This window comes from Xiphias gladius, chromosome 19 (genome assembly GCF_016859285.1).
Source record: "Xiphias gladius isolate SHS-SW01 ecotype Sanya breed wild chromosome 19, ASM1685928v1, whole genome shotgun sequence".
Lineage (NCBI taxonomy): Eukaryota > Metazoa > Chordata > Actinopteri > Istiophoriformes > Xiphiidae > Xiphias > Xiphias gladius.
In genome coordinates, this window is record NC_053418.1 from 20,562,699 (window position 1) to 20,581,252 (window position 18,554).

At 39.1% G+C, this 18,554-nt stretch overlaps 1 protein-coding gene across 1 annotated transcript; it reads left to right on the forward strand.

The window, feature by feature from the left end:
* The first annotated feature begins 984 nt into the window (after window positions 1-984).
* Window positions 985-7,651, forward strand: vps33a (VPS33A core subunit of CORVET and HOPS complexes). Its single transcript, XM_040156359.1, has 13 exons — window positions 985-1,130; window positions 1,477-1,542; window positions 1,683-1,810; window positions 1,955-2,141; window positions 2,411-2,527; window positions 2,666-2,840; window positions 3,429-3,622; window positions 4,440-4,566; window positions 4,861-4,928; window positions 5,237-5,374; window positions 5,583-5,720; window positions 5,831-5,999; window positions 6,709-7,651. The coding sequence occupies exons 1-13, from the start codon at window positions 1,029-1,031 to the stop codon at window positions 6,900-6,902; spliced, it is 1,803 nt and encodes a 600-aa protein (XP_040012293.1). The 5' UTR covers window positions 985-1,028; the 3' UTR covers window positions 6,903-7,651.
* The last annotated feature ends 10,903 nt before the right edge of the window (window positions 7,652-18,554 follow it).

Genomic DNA, 18,554 nt, shown 5'->3' on the forward strand with positions numbered 1-18,554 from the left:
TTCAGCAGAATTGAGTTTCTATTCTATTTCTACCCGAGGAGTGGTCTTGCTTTTTATTTTGTGCTTATTTGTATCCTCCATAACTAGGGACCCTCAGATATACCCTACTATTTGGCAGGAACAGATATACTGGAATACCTTCATGTTTCCTGATGAGAGAATTTTCTGGCACTTTCTCTCCAGTCACACGAGTTCAGTTAATATATTGCTTTGCAGCAACAATTTAATCCCCAAGAAACAACAACTGAAATTCTTACACCAGCATCTCAATTATAAGAGAGTACCTTTCACTTCGACTCCTACTGTGGAGACATCGCGCCATCTAATGGGATAAGTATTAATTGCACCAAAGGAAGGATGAAATGCGCCCCTTTTGCGTTATTACGTGATATATTTATGTATAGCATGAGTAGAATCGGTACAAAACAATGCAAAAACGCACCCCCTGTGGAAATAATTTTGATTTACATTAATAGGGGCATTTTTTTAGCGGTTATGGTTCATGTTTGCCACACCTACACACACAGAAAAAGCCTTCAGTAGAGGCAAGAGACACATCCTTCGTATTTCCGTGTTCGTGTCCCGCCATAGGGAGACTCAAAATGGAAACGTATTTACGGTGCTACTTGAGGTCTCCGCATAAATGTGAAAGACATTTTAACCTACCGATCGTGGCAGTAAATTGAGGCCCAGACTTTCCCAAAAACGAACTTTTAGTGAAGTTGTTTAGCGAGCACCCACTACGCATGCGTGACATGAATTGGGCGCTGCAAGCCAAAGGCGGACAGGAATCCTGTTGGCTAGTTATTGTTATTTATTCTCATTTTAGATCTTTATCATTTTTAAAGCTGCATACTAACTGACACGAAGTTTACATAGGCTGGAGGTATTTAAGTAAGTACCTGTACGTTTCACAGTCTTCGGACTGTATCATGCTGTGAACTTTCTCGACATTGTATCTTCTTTGTTCACGTGATTGAGCTGTACCGCTGCGGTCACCTGATTAGTTGTGTCGCAAATAAGGAAAAATGGCTGCCCACCTATCGTACGGTAGAGTCAATTTAAACATTTTGAGAGAAGCAGCACGAAAAGAGCTCCGAGAGTTTTTGGACAAATGTGCGGGAAGCAAGGTAATGAACACACACGGATATGTAAAACATGGCCGAAACAGCGGCTGTTAAGCCAGTCTCTTCAGACTCGACGTTAACATCATCACGGAGTTGCCTTGGGGGTCGCCAAAACTCATAATGTTGCAGGCTATTTTAAGAGATAGTTATGTTTTGAGTGTATAGTGTAGAGTTTAACCACTAACCCTAACCCAGACAATACAGCTTCAGGCCTATCTGGCTGCGAGTTGTAGTTTTTGTTTAGTTTGGCTGCAATTTAATATTATTACGCTAACTATTAGCTGAATCCTAGAGCAAACATGTCCCCATACAGATGATGTTTGAAACCGTGCGTCCTGTTGCTCTTTAGGCCATTGTCTGGGATGAATATCTGACGGGACCTTTTGGACTGATAGCTCAGTACTCTTTACTGAAGGTAAGTTATTTCTCTGCACAGTTATTGTGTTGTAACCCAACAGACTAGGCCCAGATAACGCAGCATCTATCTAATATAGCCTAGGCTTTTGTTAATTGTAGATACCAAACATGTTGTATGTTTGTTACTGTGTTTTTTAGGAACATGAAGTGGAAAAGATGTTCACCCTCAAGAGCGGCAGGCTCCCCTCTGCTGATGTCAAAAATATCATTTTCTTTGTCCGTCCCAGACTGGAGCTTATGGACATCATTGCTGAGAATGTATTTAGGTCTGTTTATTTGTCTCATTTTTTTTACGCAGTGCTAGAAGGCGTTTCCTCGATGTCAGACAGTCCTTTTTCAGTCCTCTCCGTTTCTCTGTAGAGCTGTTTGATGCATTTAACACGTCTGTCCTGGATTGTGCATCTTTTTAGTGAGGATAAGCTGCATTCGTCACGAGACTTCCACATTTTGTTTGTGCCTCGGCGGAGCATGCTATGTGAGCAGCGGCTGAAGGAGCAGGGCGTGCTGGGCTCATTCATCAACATTGATGAGTATATCCTGGACCTCATTCCCTATGATGGTGACTTGCTCTCCATGGAGTATGAAAGTGCTTTCAGGGTGTGTTCAACTTGTACATACCAGACATTCACCAACCACTCTGCTGCTCTACGAATGAAGTATTTACTGTATGTGTTGTTATAAAGTGGATATTATATTTCAAATCAACAGTAAGCCAACCAGTACTTTAGAACATAATGATTATTCTTGTTCAAATTTGTCAGATTTCTTGAAGGAAATATTTTGAATTCCACACGTCATCCAGATTTGTAGCTGTGATGTATTTCTAACGGTCGTAACCTATTTTTACTCCCTTTTGTCTCATCTAGGAATGCTACCTGGAAAATGACCAAACAAGCCTTTACCACACAGCCAAAGGTCTCATGACCTTGCAGGCGCTGTATGGCACCATTCCACAGATATATGGGAAAGGAGAATGTGCACGGGTAAGTATGGTGTGAGGTGGAATCATTTTGTATGAAGTATTGCTCTGTATTAAAACTGATAATTGCACATGGACAGGTGCTCAGCAGCAGCCAGATGAATGAAGTTGTCTGAGAAAGAAATTCTCTGCTTGTTCTCAGCATGTTGCCAACATGATGCTGAGGATGAAAAGGGAGTTTGCCGGCAGTCAGAATCAGATCCTGCCCGTGTTTGACACTCTGCTCCTCCTGGACCGTAACGTTGACCTGCTCACCCCTCTGGCCACACAGCTCACCTATGAGGGTCTCATTGACGAGATCTATGGAATCAATAATGGTCAGGCTAAACCTTTTTGATTTCTTCTAAATGCTCAAATGCCTAATTATATTTACAGTGTGTGAAGTCTGCATATCCTGCTATGTTCCCTGAATGTTGGCTCCTTTTTTTGGCAAAATTTATTTTTATTGGCAATGTTGGGCAAAAAGAGAAGGCAATATTATACTTGAACAGGAAAAGGGTCTTTCAGTTACAAATGTAATGTGTTACAGCTTATAGCCATGTATGTGTAATTTTCTACTGTTTTTTTTTCTGTATTTATCATATCATAGTCTCAAGATAAAGGTCGATTTCTCTGTATTTCGTTGATAATTGCAGTCCAGTAATACTTTGCTTGCGGGTTTGGCTGTAGCCATTTTCATGTGATGGCTTTCTTGTTAGCAGCCAAGAGTATTCTAAACAGATATTCATCCTTAGCCATGAGATTACCACGTTTTGCACAGATATAATACGATAATATGATATTAATATGACAAAATATGACAAAAGAACAATCAACTTCTATTTGCTATATTTTATTTTTAGCCGCCTCCTTTTTTTTTTTTTAATAATCCACAGTTTATGTTTTTACTCCCTCCTGCCTTACAGGCTACGTCAAGTTGCCCCCTGAGAAGTTTGCGCAGAAAAAGCAAGGTGAAGCGAGTAAAGATTTACCCACAGAGCCCAAGAAGTTACAGCTCAACTCAGCAGAGGAACTGTATGCAGAAATCCGGGACAAAAATTTTAATGCGGTTGGAGCAGCGCTCAGCAAGAAGGCCAAAATTATTTCTGCTGCCTTTGAGGTTGATCTTGGTTCAACTTTGCCTGTCCAAGCTTATTTGCCTACTGTATTATGATTGTAATGTAATGTTTCCTTCATCACATAAATGTTAAACAGTGTAGTTACAATGCCCGGCACCTCCCGGGAGCTACAATAGATAACTTCCAGACATCCTAGCTGATCTCATCTGATTGTAGTCTCTGTGGCATCTTACAGCAAAGGTCATAACAGAAATCTATGAGGTTAAGGAAGTGATGACAATCACCTAGAGATAAGATGAAGCACTAATGCTTAATCAGGTCAAACATTTTACCATCTCTCACCAGCTCAGAACTTAGATATACTGATTGTAATACAAACTACATTAATAGCAAGAGTTAATAAAGAAAGTTAGGCAGCATCAGATTATACACATACACATGTGTGTATCTTCCGTCAGTAAGGTTTTCAGGAACATAATTGATGGTTTGTGCATTGTCATTGTTTAGTCCGAAAGGAATTTTTGTAGACAGACATCAAACTAAAATTGTTTATTGTGTGTTTTGTAGGAGTTGAAGTTTATAGAAAAAAACTGAAGATGGGTTAAACAGTTTAGTTTACAAATATAATTAGATAAATGAGCAGCAGCTTCCAAATCTTGTTTTTGGTACATTTTAATTGTCTTTCGTGCCCATACCTGTTTTACATCTATTTTTATTTACTGATGTGCTATACAATTGACCTTTTGTGATAATTAAATTGGTTTCATCATTTGAATGCTTTCTCCAAGCTGCACTACTGTATTGTATTAACAGCTCAACAAGTAAAGTGATGTGTTTTTGTTTTGTCTTGTCTCACAGGAACGCCATAATGCCAAAACAGTGGGAGAAATAAAGCAGTTTGTGTCTCAGTTGCCTCATATGCAGGCAGCACGGAGCTCACTGGCTAACCACACCTCTATAGCAGAGCTGATCAAGGACATCACCAGTACGTAAATAACCCCATATTTTCCTTACTTACCTCATCACGTCTTACGCCATCTTTTTCATTGCGCTTCGGACAGATTTTCTGACACCATATTTCATAATTACACAATAAAGCCTTGTTGTGTAAAAACTTGCTGATAGCCTGTACTCTGAAAAAAGAAACCATTGTCCATAAACCTTCTAAAGTCTCGGCTGTTTACATTTTTTTTTTTTTTTCCTCTTACCATTTTATTTTCAAGCTATCAAATACATTGGTTGTGCTAAGATAAAATTACATTAAGGTCTCCTGTTCCAGCATCTGAGGCCTTCTTTGATAATCTAACAGTGGAGCAGGAGTTTATGACTGGAGTCGACACAGACAAGGTATTAATTTATTTACCATTTATCATTTCTCCAAAGCCAATCTATCAAACAGTTTATTATAAAAGTATTATTTACATTGATATACCATGTTTAATATGATTTCACTACAGTTTATGACATTTTCACAACACATCTAATCCAAGAAATCTTTAAAATTCTAAAATAAGAAATGTTTTACGGCATCTGTTTTTCAGCTTCCTCCTCTGTTACTGGTTTGAATTTAGACAGATAGGGGATTTAGTAAACAAATGGTTTATACTTTTATCTATGGTTCCACTACATTTCTGAAATGTTATTTCTTTATCCAGGTGAACACATATATAGAAGACTGCATTGCCCAAAAGGATCCACTGATCAAGATTCTGCGTCTGGTGTGTATGCAGTCAGTCTGCAACAATGGCCTTAAGCAGAAGGTGTTTGACTACTACAAGAGGGAGCTTCTACAGGTAGAGTCAAAGAAATAATGATTTGTATTTGGTGGTGGTGTCTTGTCTGTACCCATACATTCCTGCTGCATCAACAGAGAATAATAGTGGAGATCTGCTGTGTACTGTTGACTTTCTTTCAAGAATTACTCCATTGTATTAAATGAATAATCAAAACTGGTAGGTGACTTTTTTTAATAATGCCTTTTTTTTTTGTTTTTTTGTGGAGACCTATGGTTATGAACACATACTAACACTGAACAACCTAGAGAAGGCGGGGCTTTTGAAGCCACAGACGAGCTCAAGGAATAACTACCCCACTATTAGAAAAACCCTTAAACTGTGGATGGAGGATGCCAATGAACAGGTACGACATTTATGAAAAGAAGAAAGAACTTTGAGGATTAAACACATGCACTTTTGAGGCTTTGAAGAGGACTGTCACTGTATTTATTTCTTTATTTTAAATTCCCTCAGAACCCCAACGACATCTCCTATGTGTACAGTGGCTACGCTCCACTAAGCATCCGACTGACCCAAGTCTTGGCCAGACCTGGGTGGCGTAGCATCGAAGAGGTGCTGAAGATGCTTCCAGGCCCACACTTTGAAGAGCGACAACAGCTGCCTGCAGGGCTTCATAAGAAACGTAAGGACCCTTACAAACTAGGTCTGCTTTTTGCCCTGCTGCTCACTAGACAGAATAAAAGTAAACAGCCTCCTGCCTGGTGCATGTAGATAAGACAGGCTTTGTTTCCAGTAAGTCAAATGCAGAACAGCAGCCGATTGATGGCACTGAGCTGACAATGCCACTGTCAGTGTTTGTTTGTCTGGTTTGTCTGTGTTGAAGGGAAGGCAAGATAAAAACATACTGTGCTTGATGCTTGATTTGACAGTGACCACCAGTGGTTTCCTTTGGTTTTCCTCCATCTTTTCATATTGACAGTATTAGGTGTTACATTGATGTGAATAATGAATTTAATTATACACACAATATGAAATGTGCTAATCAGAACAGTGAGTTTGGGCATTAGACAGTTGACTTGTTTGCACATGCCTACCTTACACTGGATTGTAAAAGGTGATAATAGAGGACTCTAATCTAGGGGGAGTGTGATGGCTAAATTAGTGTTTCCACATTTGAAAATATGGTGCTCTAGCAGAAGGAACCTCTTTTACATTAAGTTGAATTTTGCTAAGTGAGCAATGGCAGGAATTTGACGTATTTGCCATGTCAGAAATAAAGGAAAATCTTAATTAAACGAAAATCTATGTCATCCTCAAAATTTCCCTTTTTAATTTAATTCAGCTTTTACATTTTGTTTGAATGACATGCATCTCCTTTTACTGTCACTCAGGCCAGCAGGGGGAGAATCGGACAACGCTGGTTTTCTTCCTCGGTGGAGTGACGTACGCAGAAATAGCCGCTCTCCGTTTCCTCTCTCAAATGGAAGACAGTGGGATGGAGTACATTATAGCCACCACAAAACTCATAAACGGTACAACTTGGATTAAATCCCTCATGGACCGTCCAGAATCTCAGACCCCCTGAGTCACCTGTACATACACCTGGCCACATCAAACACCCCATCCATCAGAAAACCTCAGCTGCTGTTTTTATGTCCATATCAGTGTACTGCAGGTGCTTCATTGATGTCTGTGCTGAATGAAAAGCATCAGGTTCTTTAAAGGTGCCCTCTGGAGTTTTACATTCACTGTTACTGAATAAATTGTGCTTTGTGTATCTTTGAGGCCTTGAATGCGTTTCCCCCCTTCATAACATTGGCAAAGTTTTTTTTTTTTTTAATATTTGAAATCGCCAGTTGTTATACCCATATTTCTTGCTTGCCTTTATAGGTGCTTTACTACGCTTCTGTCGATCAGTGGAATAGTGTGAAACCAGCAGCAGGAATGTATATCGTGTCGTCTGCGGTCTCTTGCATATTCATGATATAAACAAAATACTGACCCACTTGTAAAAACATTTCTCTGCAGTGCTTCTAGTGGTCATAAACTCCACAGGGTACCATTTTTAATTTTTGTTTTTGTTTTTATTTTTTTTTCCTAGTCCCTGATTTGCAGCCAGATAATATATAACATGAGGCCGGTTTAATTCTATTGTTTATCGTACATCCCTTTGTCCTCTGGTTATCTACCATGGAGCTATTGTATATATGTATGTATGATTAAAATCTTTTGGATGTTTAAGATGATTAAAGATGCACTTTGATTTTCATTTTTGAAGGCTTTTGTAGGCCGTTGTCTGTTTTGTGTGGCTTTTGCTTGGATAAAAATAGGTAAATAAAGTCCTAACTAACTAAAATTAGTCTTGTGTTACGTGGTCATGTGGGGAGCCATTTTGACTGTTGTTTAGTAGATCATTTTTGGAAAGGCAATATGATTGTAATCAGTGAGAGCAGATGAAAGGCAGGGAGGGGAGTGTATCGGTCAGCAGTGGTCCAGCTCTCTGAAGGAGCAATTAGCGCAGTAACAGGCCTCCCGATCAGCCGATAATGGCCCTGTGCTGTCTGGAGAGCTCAGCCCACAGCAGCCCATGATTTGACAGCACAGAACACTGATTGAATTAGGAGGCCATTTGCTCTGTGTTCCGGTAGAGGATAACTGTGCTGCATGAGGGTGTTTGATCTCTGTTTCAGTCAATACTGTCTCCGTGCCTTACACTATGACCATAGGGAGACCTGCTGATAGCATTCAGATATTTTGGAGAACTCTGCTTGGGTAAATCTATCTTAATTTCCTTGATTTTGATTGGCTAAAAGAAAATACTTAAATTTGTAAATATTGCGTGATGGTCAAAACTTACAGTACAGGTTCTTTGTTTGAGGAGCAGGTGCACTGAAGGCTTAAATTCCCATTAGATTACTCCCAGGGGATCCAGATCCTTGTGATCAGTTATTGCTTTTGGCTCCTCCTCTGCCAGAAGGGCTTGAAAAACGCTCAAGGCAGCACACACCAACTTGGACTTCAGGGCTGGAAGAACAGGAGCCCACTTTCTGATCAGCTCCTGCCCCTGCTCCAATAACACCAAGGTATGATTGAGTCGATCCTGTTTGTGATTAATGCATGTTTGAATTTTGTTTGTTTTAGTTTTGCTTAGTTTAAGTCTGGCAAATCTTTACCAGGACACGATAATAACGCATTTTTAAATAAGACAACTGATTGCATTATAGTAACATTTATTTTTAATTATGAAGTATAAAAATAAAATTGTATATTCATATCAGCACAATATATGAGCTTTTCTGTAACCTGTGTAGCCTGATGAATAAGTACTTTGAAGAAAACATAGATGAACATATTCAGTGTTACTCAGCAAGTTGCATACCCTACAGCTTCAGCACGTCGCCCTGAAAATAACTGAAAATGGTTTAAGACATCATGAAAGGTGAATGCTGAAGATTTTCAACAGTTTATATTGTTTGTATCTGTATACAAACAAAGCAGATCAATACTGAACCCTCTTACTGTAGTTTACAAATAAATTATTAACAGTAGTCTTGTGATAATGCAGCCTCCTCAGCTCCTGCAAGGCTAAGAACAAATCAATTTGCACCTCTAATACAAATAAACAAATTTAATACATACATAAAATATGAAAAACAATGTATTTTCTACCCAAGTAGGTATGGGAACATAGAATATATATATGATGTAATTTATCCCAGTAACTCCATTCACAGAGAATTTTCAGCTCTTTTCTCAGATTTGTTATTTTAATACAATATAACTTAGAATATTCACACTGTCAATGTTGTTATAAACTTTCATAGGGGCCACTTAGGTTGACTAAAAGTTGTAAACTATTCTGTTGTTTTTGTTTGTAGAATGGGTCGAGGTGAGAATATGGGACACCTGACTCAACCTGGTCGCAGGCAGAAGACACAGCAGGAGCCTCTGGATGTGGAGCCCTTGTTAATCCGCTTCCTCCGGACATTCAGGGAAATCCTCAAATTTGTTCTCTTCAGCTACACGGTGCTGTTTGGTGCTTTGCTCCTTGCCAGATGGACCACTTATTTTATGGTGGGAAAATAAAAAGACTGTTGAAGAATGAGCCTGTTCTCGCACTTATAGCTCATTAATGAAGTTGATCAGGCAGACCTTCCTTGGATTTGTCGTCTATGCAGTTCCTATAAATTATTAATGTCTTCATACACAGCTGGAGTGGTCATGTTTGCTTTGTTCTGTGAGCAACCCTCTGCATTAGAGCTCACAGCTTTTGTGCAGTTTTTCTTTTTTTTTCTTTTCTTTTTTTTTAATAATCCAAATCGAGCGTTGCAGGCATATACAGTGAAACTCATTTTAAAATAGCCAGTTTTCATCAGTTGTGTTTGTTGACCATGTGTTTAAGTGTGCAATTTAGAAACTGTGATATCTGCTGAGCTGCAAAATTACCACAATGAAGCTAGAAAACATGTTTGTGTGGTTACGTAGCATACAAAAGCAGTATAGTGTATTCTTGATTGAGAAAAGCTTTAAAACTGTTTTTTTTTTTTCTTGGAGAGCACATATAAAGTTTGGCAGAAATGTTTATGTAAATAAGACATATCAGCAGTGGCAATGTCAGTGGGGACTCTTTCTCTTTTTCTGGTGCTAATTTCTCCCAAATGAATCAGCGAAACAAAGCTTCCTTTCTGATGGGATCTTGTGTATCTGGGAAAGCTGAATCACCAGGTGGCATAGTGGGCAACTGCCCCATGGGCCACAGACCTCTAGAGGGCTGAGGGCTCCAGGTTTACTGTATGGAAATTCATTTACTGTCTGGAAATTATTTGTGGCAATTTGATTAATTGCGGATTTGGTTTGAAATACTGTGTACACCACCAAAGCACAATATAAACAGAAATGATATGGTCCTTAAGGCAACACCTGCATTATACCTACTCTTGAAGCCCTTTATTATTTCACACTATATTGTGCTTACAAGGTGCACATTTCCTAAACGATTCAAATTAGTCACATTACCAAAAACTGGGGTGGCCCTGCAGCTCAGCGGCTAAGATGCCGACCATGAGCCACATTTTCCCAGTTAAAGTCTGGCTCGGGCGCTTGTGACATCTCTCTCTCTCCCTCATTTCCTGTCATCTGTTTGCTGGCACTATCTTTTCATCCCCCCAATTCTTTTTTAAAACCTACCAAAAACTAAAGGATACACACACAGCGGACAGAGTGGGAGAGAGGGGTATCAGTAGGTCTTTTTCAGTTCGACATGTCACAGCAGGAAAAGCACAGGTACAAACAATAAAATGAATGATAGCTGACCATTTAGCTGTTTCATTTAGTGCATGCTGCCTCACACCGTCACACTGTCATGACTTACTGGGACATTACTGAATAGAGCAGGGCCATTGTTAATGTTATTACTGCCACCTGTGCTTTTCCTACTATGATAAGCCGGGGTGGAAAGAGTACTGGAAAATTGTACTCACATAAAAGTACTGTTACTTAAAAGAAATATTTTACTCAAGTAGAGGTAAAATTACTTGTTTAAAAATGTACTTTTAATGTACAGAATTACAAAGTCAGTTAAAATGTACTCTGAGCAAACATTAATGCAACAGATTTTTAAAAGGAGCACGGGGAGGGGTAAAAAAAATGCTATATGGTGATAATAATAATATATGATCAAACTATTAAATTAAAGAACATCTTTAGGCTACCAAGCATAAATGCATTAATAATTAAATATGTATATGCCTTTCCCAGGTGAGAGCCACACTAAAAGCAACCAATACATTCCAGTCAGGCACTTTGCAGCCTGTGCATACAACTGATTATTACAAATATACACTCAGTTGACAGTTTATTAGGTACATCTAACTAAAACTAATACAACAGTCCTGCAAAAAATTCTACCCTCAAGAAGGTTATAACGAACTGAGCCCCAAAAGTCCCTAAAGGGGATATTCTATCTTGTGCGCACAAGTTACTTATCTTGTCGGAACAACATCTGAATAGTTAAGGCACGATAGGCCTATGCTCAAGGACTTCTGTGTCTCTGGAGGAGCTTTCTAAAGTCGGAGAAAATACCCTTGTTGATGTCATCAGGGTAAGCTCTGCTTTGGTCTAGACATTTAGCGGAAAAAGCCTGCATCATAAACAGGGTAAATGGAGTGTGAAAGACATGGATGTTTACCTGTCACAAAGGATAGCACCGATTTGCCTTATGGTAAGTGTAGGATACATTGTATTTGGAGTTTGACTCATACTAATGGACTAAAATGACTAATTGGCCTCCCCTGCATCAAATCTGTCCATTTCTTTTTTAACCTTTCACCCTCATGAGATGCCCACATATATGGATGTGGACCATCTAGTAACTCTGCAATAAAAAGCTGTTCAACATTTTTAAAAAAAGTGCACCTTTTCAGGCCCATTTCCTGACCTTAAAATTCACTTTGCCCCTCTGTGTGGTATTTTGGTGCCAAGTGCAGAGCACACGGCGCAGGGTGGGAGGAGAAGTCCAAACAGGTGGGATTTTCTGCAGCAACTGCATTTCCACCAAAATACAGTTGTTGGTATTTTGGTGGAAAATGTGTCTTAGACTTTGTTTCTGGCAGAACGTCAATCTGCTGCCACTTCAGGGATTTTATCAACAAGGGCAACTGAAATACATTACGGTGCAAATGCTGTTGTGTCACATTTTATGGTATGATGTGAGCATTTGTGACGCCAGATTCAATCGTGTGTGTCTGTGTGTTTGTATGTGACTAATTAATTAAGGCTGTAACTGCTGTGCACTCCATCACTGTAAAAATAGCTTTTCTTTGAGGATACTTTAGTATGTTCTAACAAACAGGCCTCTCATGTTCTGTCACACAGTTTGCTCCTTCCTCTGCCTTCTTCTTTCGACAGGAATACAAGTCTATAGGCACAATAGCAGCACCATGAGGCTGTAATAATAAATACACACCACAAAACCTGGGTGGATGAAAAATGAAAAGACAACCACACCATGAGTGGGGCAAAAATTGTAAATTTTTTCCTGAAGGAGATGTCAGAGAAAAGGCCACGTTGTAACCTAACACAGAAGGGTTTGTCCTCTGTCTGATGAGGGCAACAGAGTCCAGAGATTTGCAGGACAGTTATCCTTAGGTTTTGGTCTGGAAAGTTAACAGAGTGACAAAACACAGGGTCGATCCTCAAGTGCCTAAAAAAATCCACAGTAATCAGCCTATTATATTTTGAGCTATATTATACAAATGTAAATGTCAGCCTTTGAGTGGCACTACATTAAAGGGCAGTTGTTAACCGAATTACAAGGATAAGTCTTCTGGGCAGCGTGATTTTGCTCAGCAGATGGTACGGCAATCTGTCCTGTATATTCTCGGATACTTTGTTTACAAAGTTGATAATCTGGCTGAGGAGCGGCTCGATAATTCCTTGATAAAAGGCAAGTACAATGGGAAGGAGTTTTGCAGGTGCAGAACATTCTGTGAGGATATTATGGCATAGTGCTCTTATTATTATTTATTACTATATTTTTCGGTCCTGTCCAGTTCGTCTATACCAAACTAGGAGAAACTGTTTCTTGTGCTTGGGGCCATGTTAAACGGGAATTGCTGTCTCCACTGCCACTAAATTGGGAGCAGACCACTGTCTAAAATATATTGTATGCTGTAGTATTAAGATTTCCCTTCATTTGGGAAAAAAAATGACATATAGCCCCAAACCAAACGTAGACAAAAGTATGTCCACATCCAACTCTGACTCCTTTTTCCATGAAGAGTTTGTTTTTGGGGAATCTGTAAAGGGGGTGGATAAAGGGTAGGAATGGGGAAGGGGGAGTGGGGAGTTGGTAAGGGGTGGGGGAGGATAGTTCAGGAGGATGGATGTCAACATATTGACATTTCGAACCATGAGTACTCAGTAGTCATTATTAGATTACTGAGAGGTGTCGCAGCTGGTGTGATCCCATTCCAAGATGGTCTGTAGTTTTACCTAATGTCTTAGAGTGGAGAGGAATGATTGAAACTGGTAAACATTGATCTGTGACTTAAAACGCATGTGGGCCAGGTGTGTTAAGTGGGGGCCAATGGCTCCTGCCCTATTTCCAACCCCCCACTTCCGGCTCCTCTTGCTTGGACCACACCCAAATTTGAACTGGGCCTTCATTTTAATCTCAACTACACAGCTGTTCATGACTGTATCTTGCACGGTTGTGACGATATAGCAGTAGCAAAATCTGCCCACAGACATAAACACCTGTCAAAGTAGTCAAAGCGTCCTCTATGGTAGTTCCCCCTACAGTAGGTGTCACCAGGACCGCATCTGCTATGATGACACACACACACACACACACACACACACACACACACACACACACACACACACACACACACACACACACACAGACTCTCAAAGTGAAAGTACTACCAGCCACACTGTTGCAGCTGGTAATAAGTTATTCTTAAATAAATCAATTACTCTCCCCCATTGCATAAGGCTGTAAAATCTGGCCCATGATTGAACCTAAATGCTGACCCCTGGTATATGAAGGAAGAATTGTTAAAAATAAGTCTGAGATCATTTGGAAATAGTGTCTCAGTTTGTCCATGAAAATGCACTGAACTATAAAATGGTCCACTCAGTACATATCTTGGTCACAATTCTTTAATAATCGAATTTATGGGATCTTACAATGTTTATAAGGTTTATATTGAATGTGTATGCGGGTGTCAAAAATGTATCAAAAAGGTCCAAGTAAGATGCCTCAGAAGGATAACCATCCATCGATCTTGGCTTAATTGCAGAGTGGCCCGACGGAAGCCTCTTCTCGTTGAAGGTTTGCAAAAAAGCACCTAGAGGACTCTCAGACTGTGAGAAATAAGATTCTTTGGTCTGATGAAACCAAGACTGAACTCTTTGGATTCAATTCTAAGCGTCATGTCTGTCGGAAACCAGACATGATGCCAGACTTACGCGACAGATTGCCGTACGGCCAGCTCTAGGAAGAGTCCTGGTTGTTTCAAACTTCTTCATCAAAGATTTATGGAGGCCACTTTGTTTTTGGGAACCTTCAATGCAGTAGATTTTTTTTCCTGTGCCTCGACACAATCCTGTCCATGAGCTCTGTGGGCAAATCCTACGACCTAATGCCTTGGCTTTTTTTGCTCTGATATGCATTGACAGCTGTGAGACCTTATATAGACAGGTGTGTGCCTTTCCAAATCCAATTGAATTTACCACAGAGGAACTCCAATCAGAGTGTAGAACCATCTCAAAGTTGAACAAGAGAAACGGGAGGCACCCAAGCTAAATTTCAAATGTCATAGCAAAAGGTCTGAATACTTAATGTCAATGTGATATTTAAGTTTTTAATTTTCAATAAATGTGCAAAGATTTCTGAAATTCAGTTTTTGATTTGTCATTATGGGGTTTTGAGTGTGGACTGATGAGGGAAAAACTAATTTAAAATATTTTAGCACAAGCATAACAAAAAGTGAAAAAAGTGAGAGGGTCTGAATACTTTCCGAATGCGCTGTACATACAAACATAGCCTATACACAGGGTCAACTTAATGCTTACTCTTACTGAATTGACATTCAAGCCAGTTTCTGTCTCTACAAGTCGATTTTCATATCAACAACCTAGACAAATAGTGTGTTTTGTACACATAATGTGAAGGGCGCTCATACAAACTCCCATGTTTGTAATTGTTTGTTGGAGAGCTATTTTGAAAGGTCTGGCTGCAGTTTAGGCAGCACAGAGATTAGCAGAGATTGTACAATGGCAAATTCCAACACCAAAGTGTATGAAAGACATCTGGAAGTTTCCACTGTCCGTGAATGCAGCACAGAGCTGTGTGGCCAGACACCTGAGGAGATGTGTTGGGGAACTGGATGAGAACAGCTTATGGCTCTTCCTTTGCTTCTGTACCTGGGCTGATCCTCTGTTTGGAAGGGACATCACTGTCAACTTCACTGAAACTGGCAAATTTTGGTCTCATCCTCAAGCAAACAAATGTGGATGCTATCTCATTTAACCAATTAATTATCAGAACTATCCAGATCTCTGCAGTGATTTCAGTGTGATCCGAAACAGCTCAGTTTGGGTGATGGATATAGTATAAACCTCAAATTGCTCAGTGGGCGTGCATGTATTCTGGGATGTTGAAATTCACATGTCTTGTTTTCATTATACAAAAAGGCACAATAAAGCAAACAGTGTGTGTTTTTCACCAAGATGTTGTTCAGATTGGTCATTGGTCATTACATTATGTGGAGAAGCCAATCACAGTTTAGCTTTATTACAATACTGAATACTGAAACAGTTTTGGTGGCCCAGTGCAATATTTAAGAGATGTAATGACGCCTTTCATGTTGGGTTCCTGCTGGCGCCTGCCTTTGTTCATTGAACCGTCACGAGTAAAATCGATAACAACTTTGCAATAATTGCGTTTTGCAAAAAGTTCTACTTGATAAAGTTGAGGAATTTGAAAGTATGGAGGAAACACAGTTCACATTGAGCACCTGCCCATCCTCTGTTCTAAAGATTTTGGTTTTGATATTACAATGGAATCTGAATCATTTGAAGTGTAGTGGCCTGCACTTTTATAGTTTTGTAGTTCTCGTTAACATCGAAACCAACTGTCAATGAGTGAAGCTTGGCTAAGCACTCCCGTCAAATCATTTTCAAAGGCGTAAACCTGTCTTCTATGACAAAGAATCGTACTGTAAATGACTTTAGTGTGTACGAAGCACATACATGTGGACCAACACAGTTTTGTTTTGCTATTGATATATTGTTAAAAATGCACCACATCTGTCAGAAGTGATAGTAAGGTTAGGAAGTCAATTTTTAGTGTCAAGTAAGGTTTTCAACAAAATTCTGTTACAAGTTTACAAGTTTGTCAATTATTTTTGTAAAAAACAATATCAATAAATAAAGAACTGCAGTGTGTGAAAGCAGAAACTTTTTATTTCATTTGCTTATAAGTAAATGTTGAACCATATGAAAGCATTTTCAAATTGACCCTCTAGACTCTGTAGTTGATAGTCACACACAAATGATTGTGAGTGTCTCCTTCATGTAGTACAGCAATATTAAAAATAGTAATAGCTTTTTGTAATTCACAGCAGATAATATCTATGCAAGCAATGGCTGTTTAAAGCTATTTTAATTTCCCGCATTTCTAAATAGGCCTAACCTGACTTACTTAATGGTATTTCAAATAAAACAGATCGCTGTGTAAGCGCAGACAGGAGTGAGAAAGGTGTAGCTCGTAGGCTAAAACTACAATCTAATCATCACTTAGTTGGATGTTGATGGTTTTCCTCAACAGCTCTAAAAGGGCTTTTACTGGGGAACTGTGCGCCCAATTCCTCCACCAGTACCGCACAAAGATCAAATATATCTTCATCGCAAGGAACACAACTGAGAAACACACATTGTCCTTTGCACATATCCAGCTCCTCTTGATCAAGTGGCATGGCACAGTCCTCAGTGTCCCATAACTCTGGGATGGAGAACATCACATTTGGGTTGGACACAGGTCGGATTCGGTGACATAGACATAAAATGTCTACTATAGTGAGCAAAATGAAACAACATCATCACTGAATAAGCCATAGTCGTGGGTCATTTAGTCGTTTTGAGTCATAGCTATGAGGTCCACACATTTAAATTGTATAGGCACCAGTGGGCACTTTGTCTCAGGGAAACAGTTTTTTCCCGTCGATTTGATGCATTTCTGCAAATGCGGTGATGCAGTGGTCACATCTTCAGATGCAGTCATATTCTTTTATACAGGTCCCTTGACTTTTCCACACAGGTCTCATGTAGAAAACATGGTTTAAAAGCATCTAACACAAGCGAAGATTTCACTTGCTAGCCACAATAAGTCCTATCATATAGTCAAACTCATGTCCCAAATCTGTCACTGTGGTAAAAACTGGAGACTCCATAATAAGTATAAAGTCACATGTGAAGGACCACACCAAGGTAGTTAACTGGCATTTGCCAAAAGATGGGAGCACAGAGAGCAGCAAATATAGATATAGGCAATAAAGGTAAAGGCAGGTAAATGTAAGGCTGTGCATAATGTACGGTGGGAGAGCTGTGAGATGTGACATGTTATTCGAACGGACCTGAACATTCCACGGTCGCCATGTTTTGTCTCCAGGTGCATCATTTGGACCCGAGCATCATTTAAACATCAACAACCCTCTAACGGTCAGAGAAACACGGTTTTTCTACTTCCAGTCGACTATTTCTTTGAAAAGGAGACATCGACCTGCAACTTTTTTCCATCTCGACATCTACTAACGACCTACTGTCATCGACGAGAGGAGTTTTTTCATGGAAGTTGTGAGATTTTTTCACGTTTTAAACCCATGATGTTTATCCATGTATTTTGCTGTTGAGACTTTCTGAACCTCCGACATTCAATGTTGGCAATATTTTCAATTACCAGTGTAAATGAATCAAAGGAGACGGACGGTTGACTCTTTTGACTGAAGTTTGAATAAGAAAGGCTGTTTTCTGGGTTTATTCTATACGGAGCGCCCCCTTGAAATCACGTTCAACTATTAAAGCATGCTGAGAAATATCAATAAAAATGTTTATATATATACTTATATACATAGGAGTGTTTAACACAAAACTTCACACTAAAATTGGTCAGTTTTATGTCACGGTGCCCCGACGAACATACACGGTTAACGGAAGTATAAAGCAACTGCACGATGAGAGTTTTCTAGAAAAACTGTTTCCATTAATTGAATAAAGGTCAAAAATGGCGTATTAAAGTACTGGTTGCTGAAATGAATAGTTTATTAACCGATTAGTCAACTGATAAAGTATTAAATGGCAACAATTTTGATAACTGACTAATTGTAAACATATTTTTTTTATGCACTAATGCCACAAAAAAATAAAAAAAATCATTCGTACCAGCTTCTCAAATGTGAATATTTGCTAGTTTCGCCTAGTTTCCTATCATTGGGTATATATATATATATATATATATATATATTTAAAAAAAAAAACATTTTCTGACATTATATACACTTAGCAATCAATTGATTATGAAAGAAAACAATTGTCATAATATATAAAAATAATTGACAGAAAAAAATGAAGCAATTTGATAAAACACAAATTTACAAGAAATTAACAAGACATATAAACTAAAACAGATCAGGTCGTAAAACTATATTTTGACACAGTGTCTCTCTATAAGATG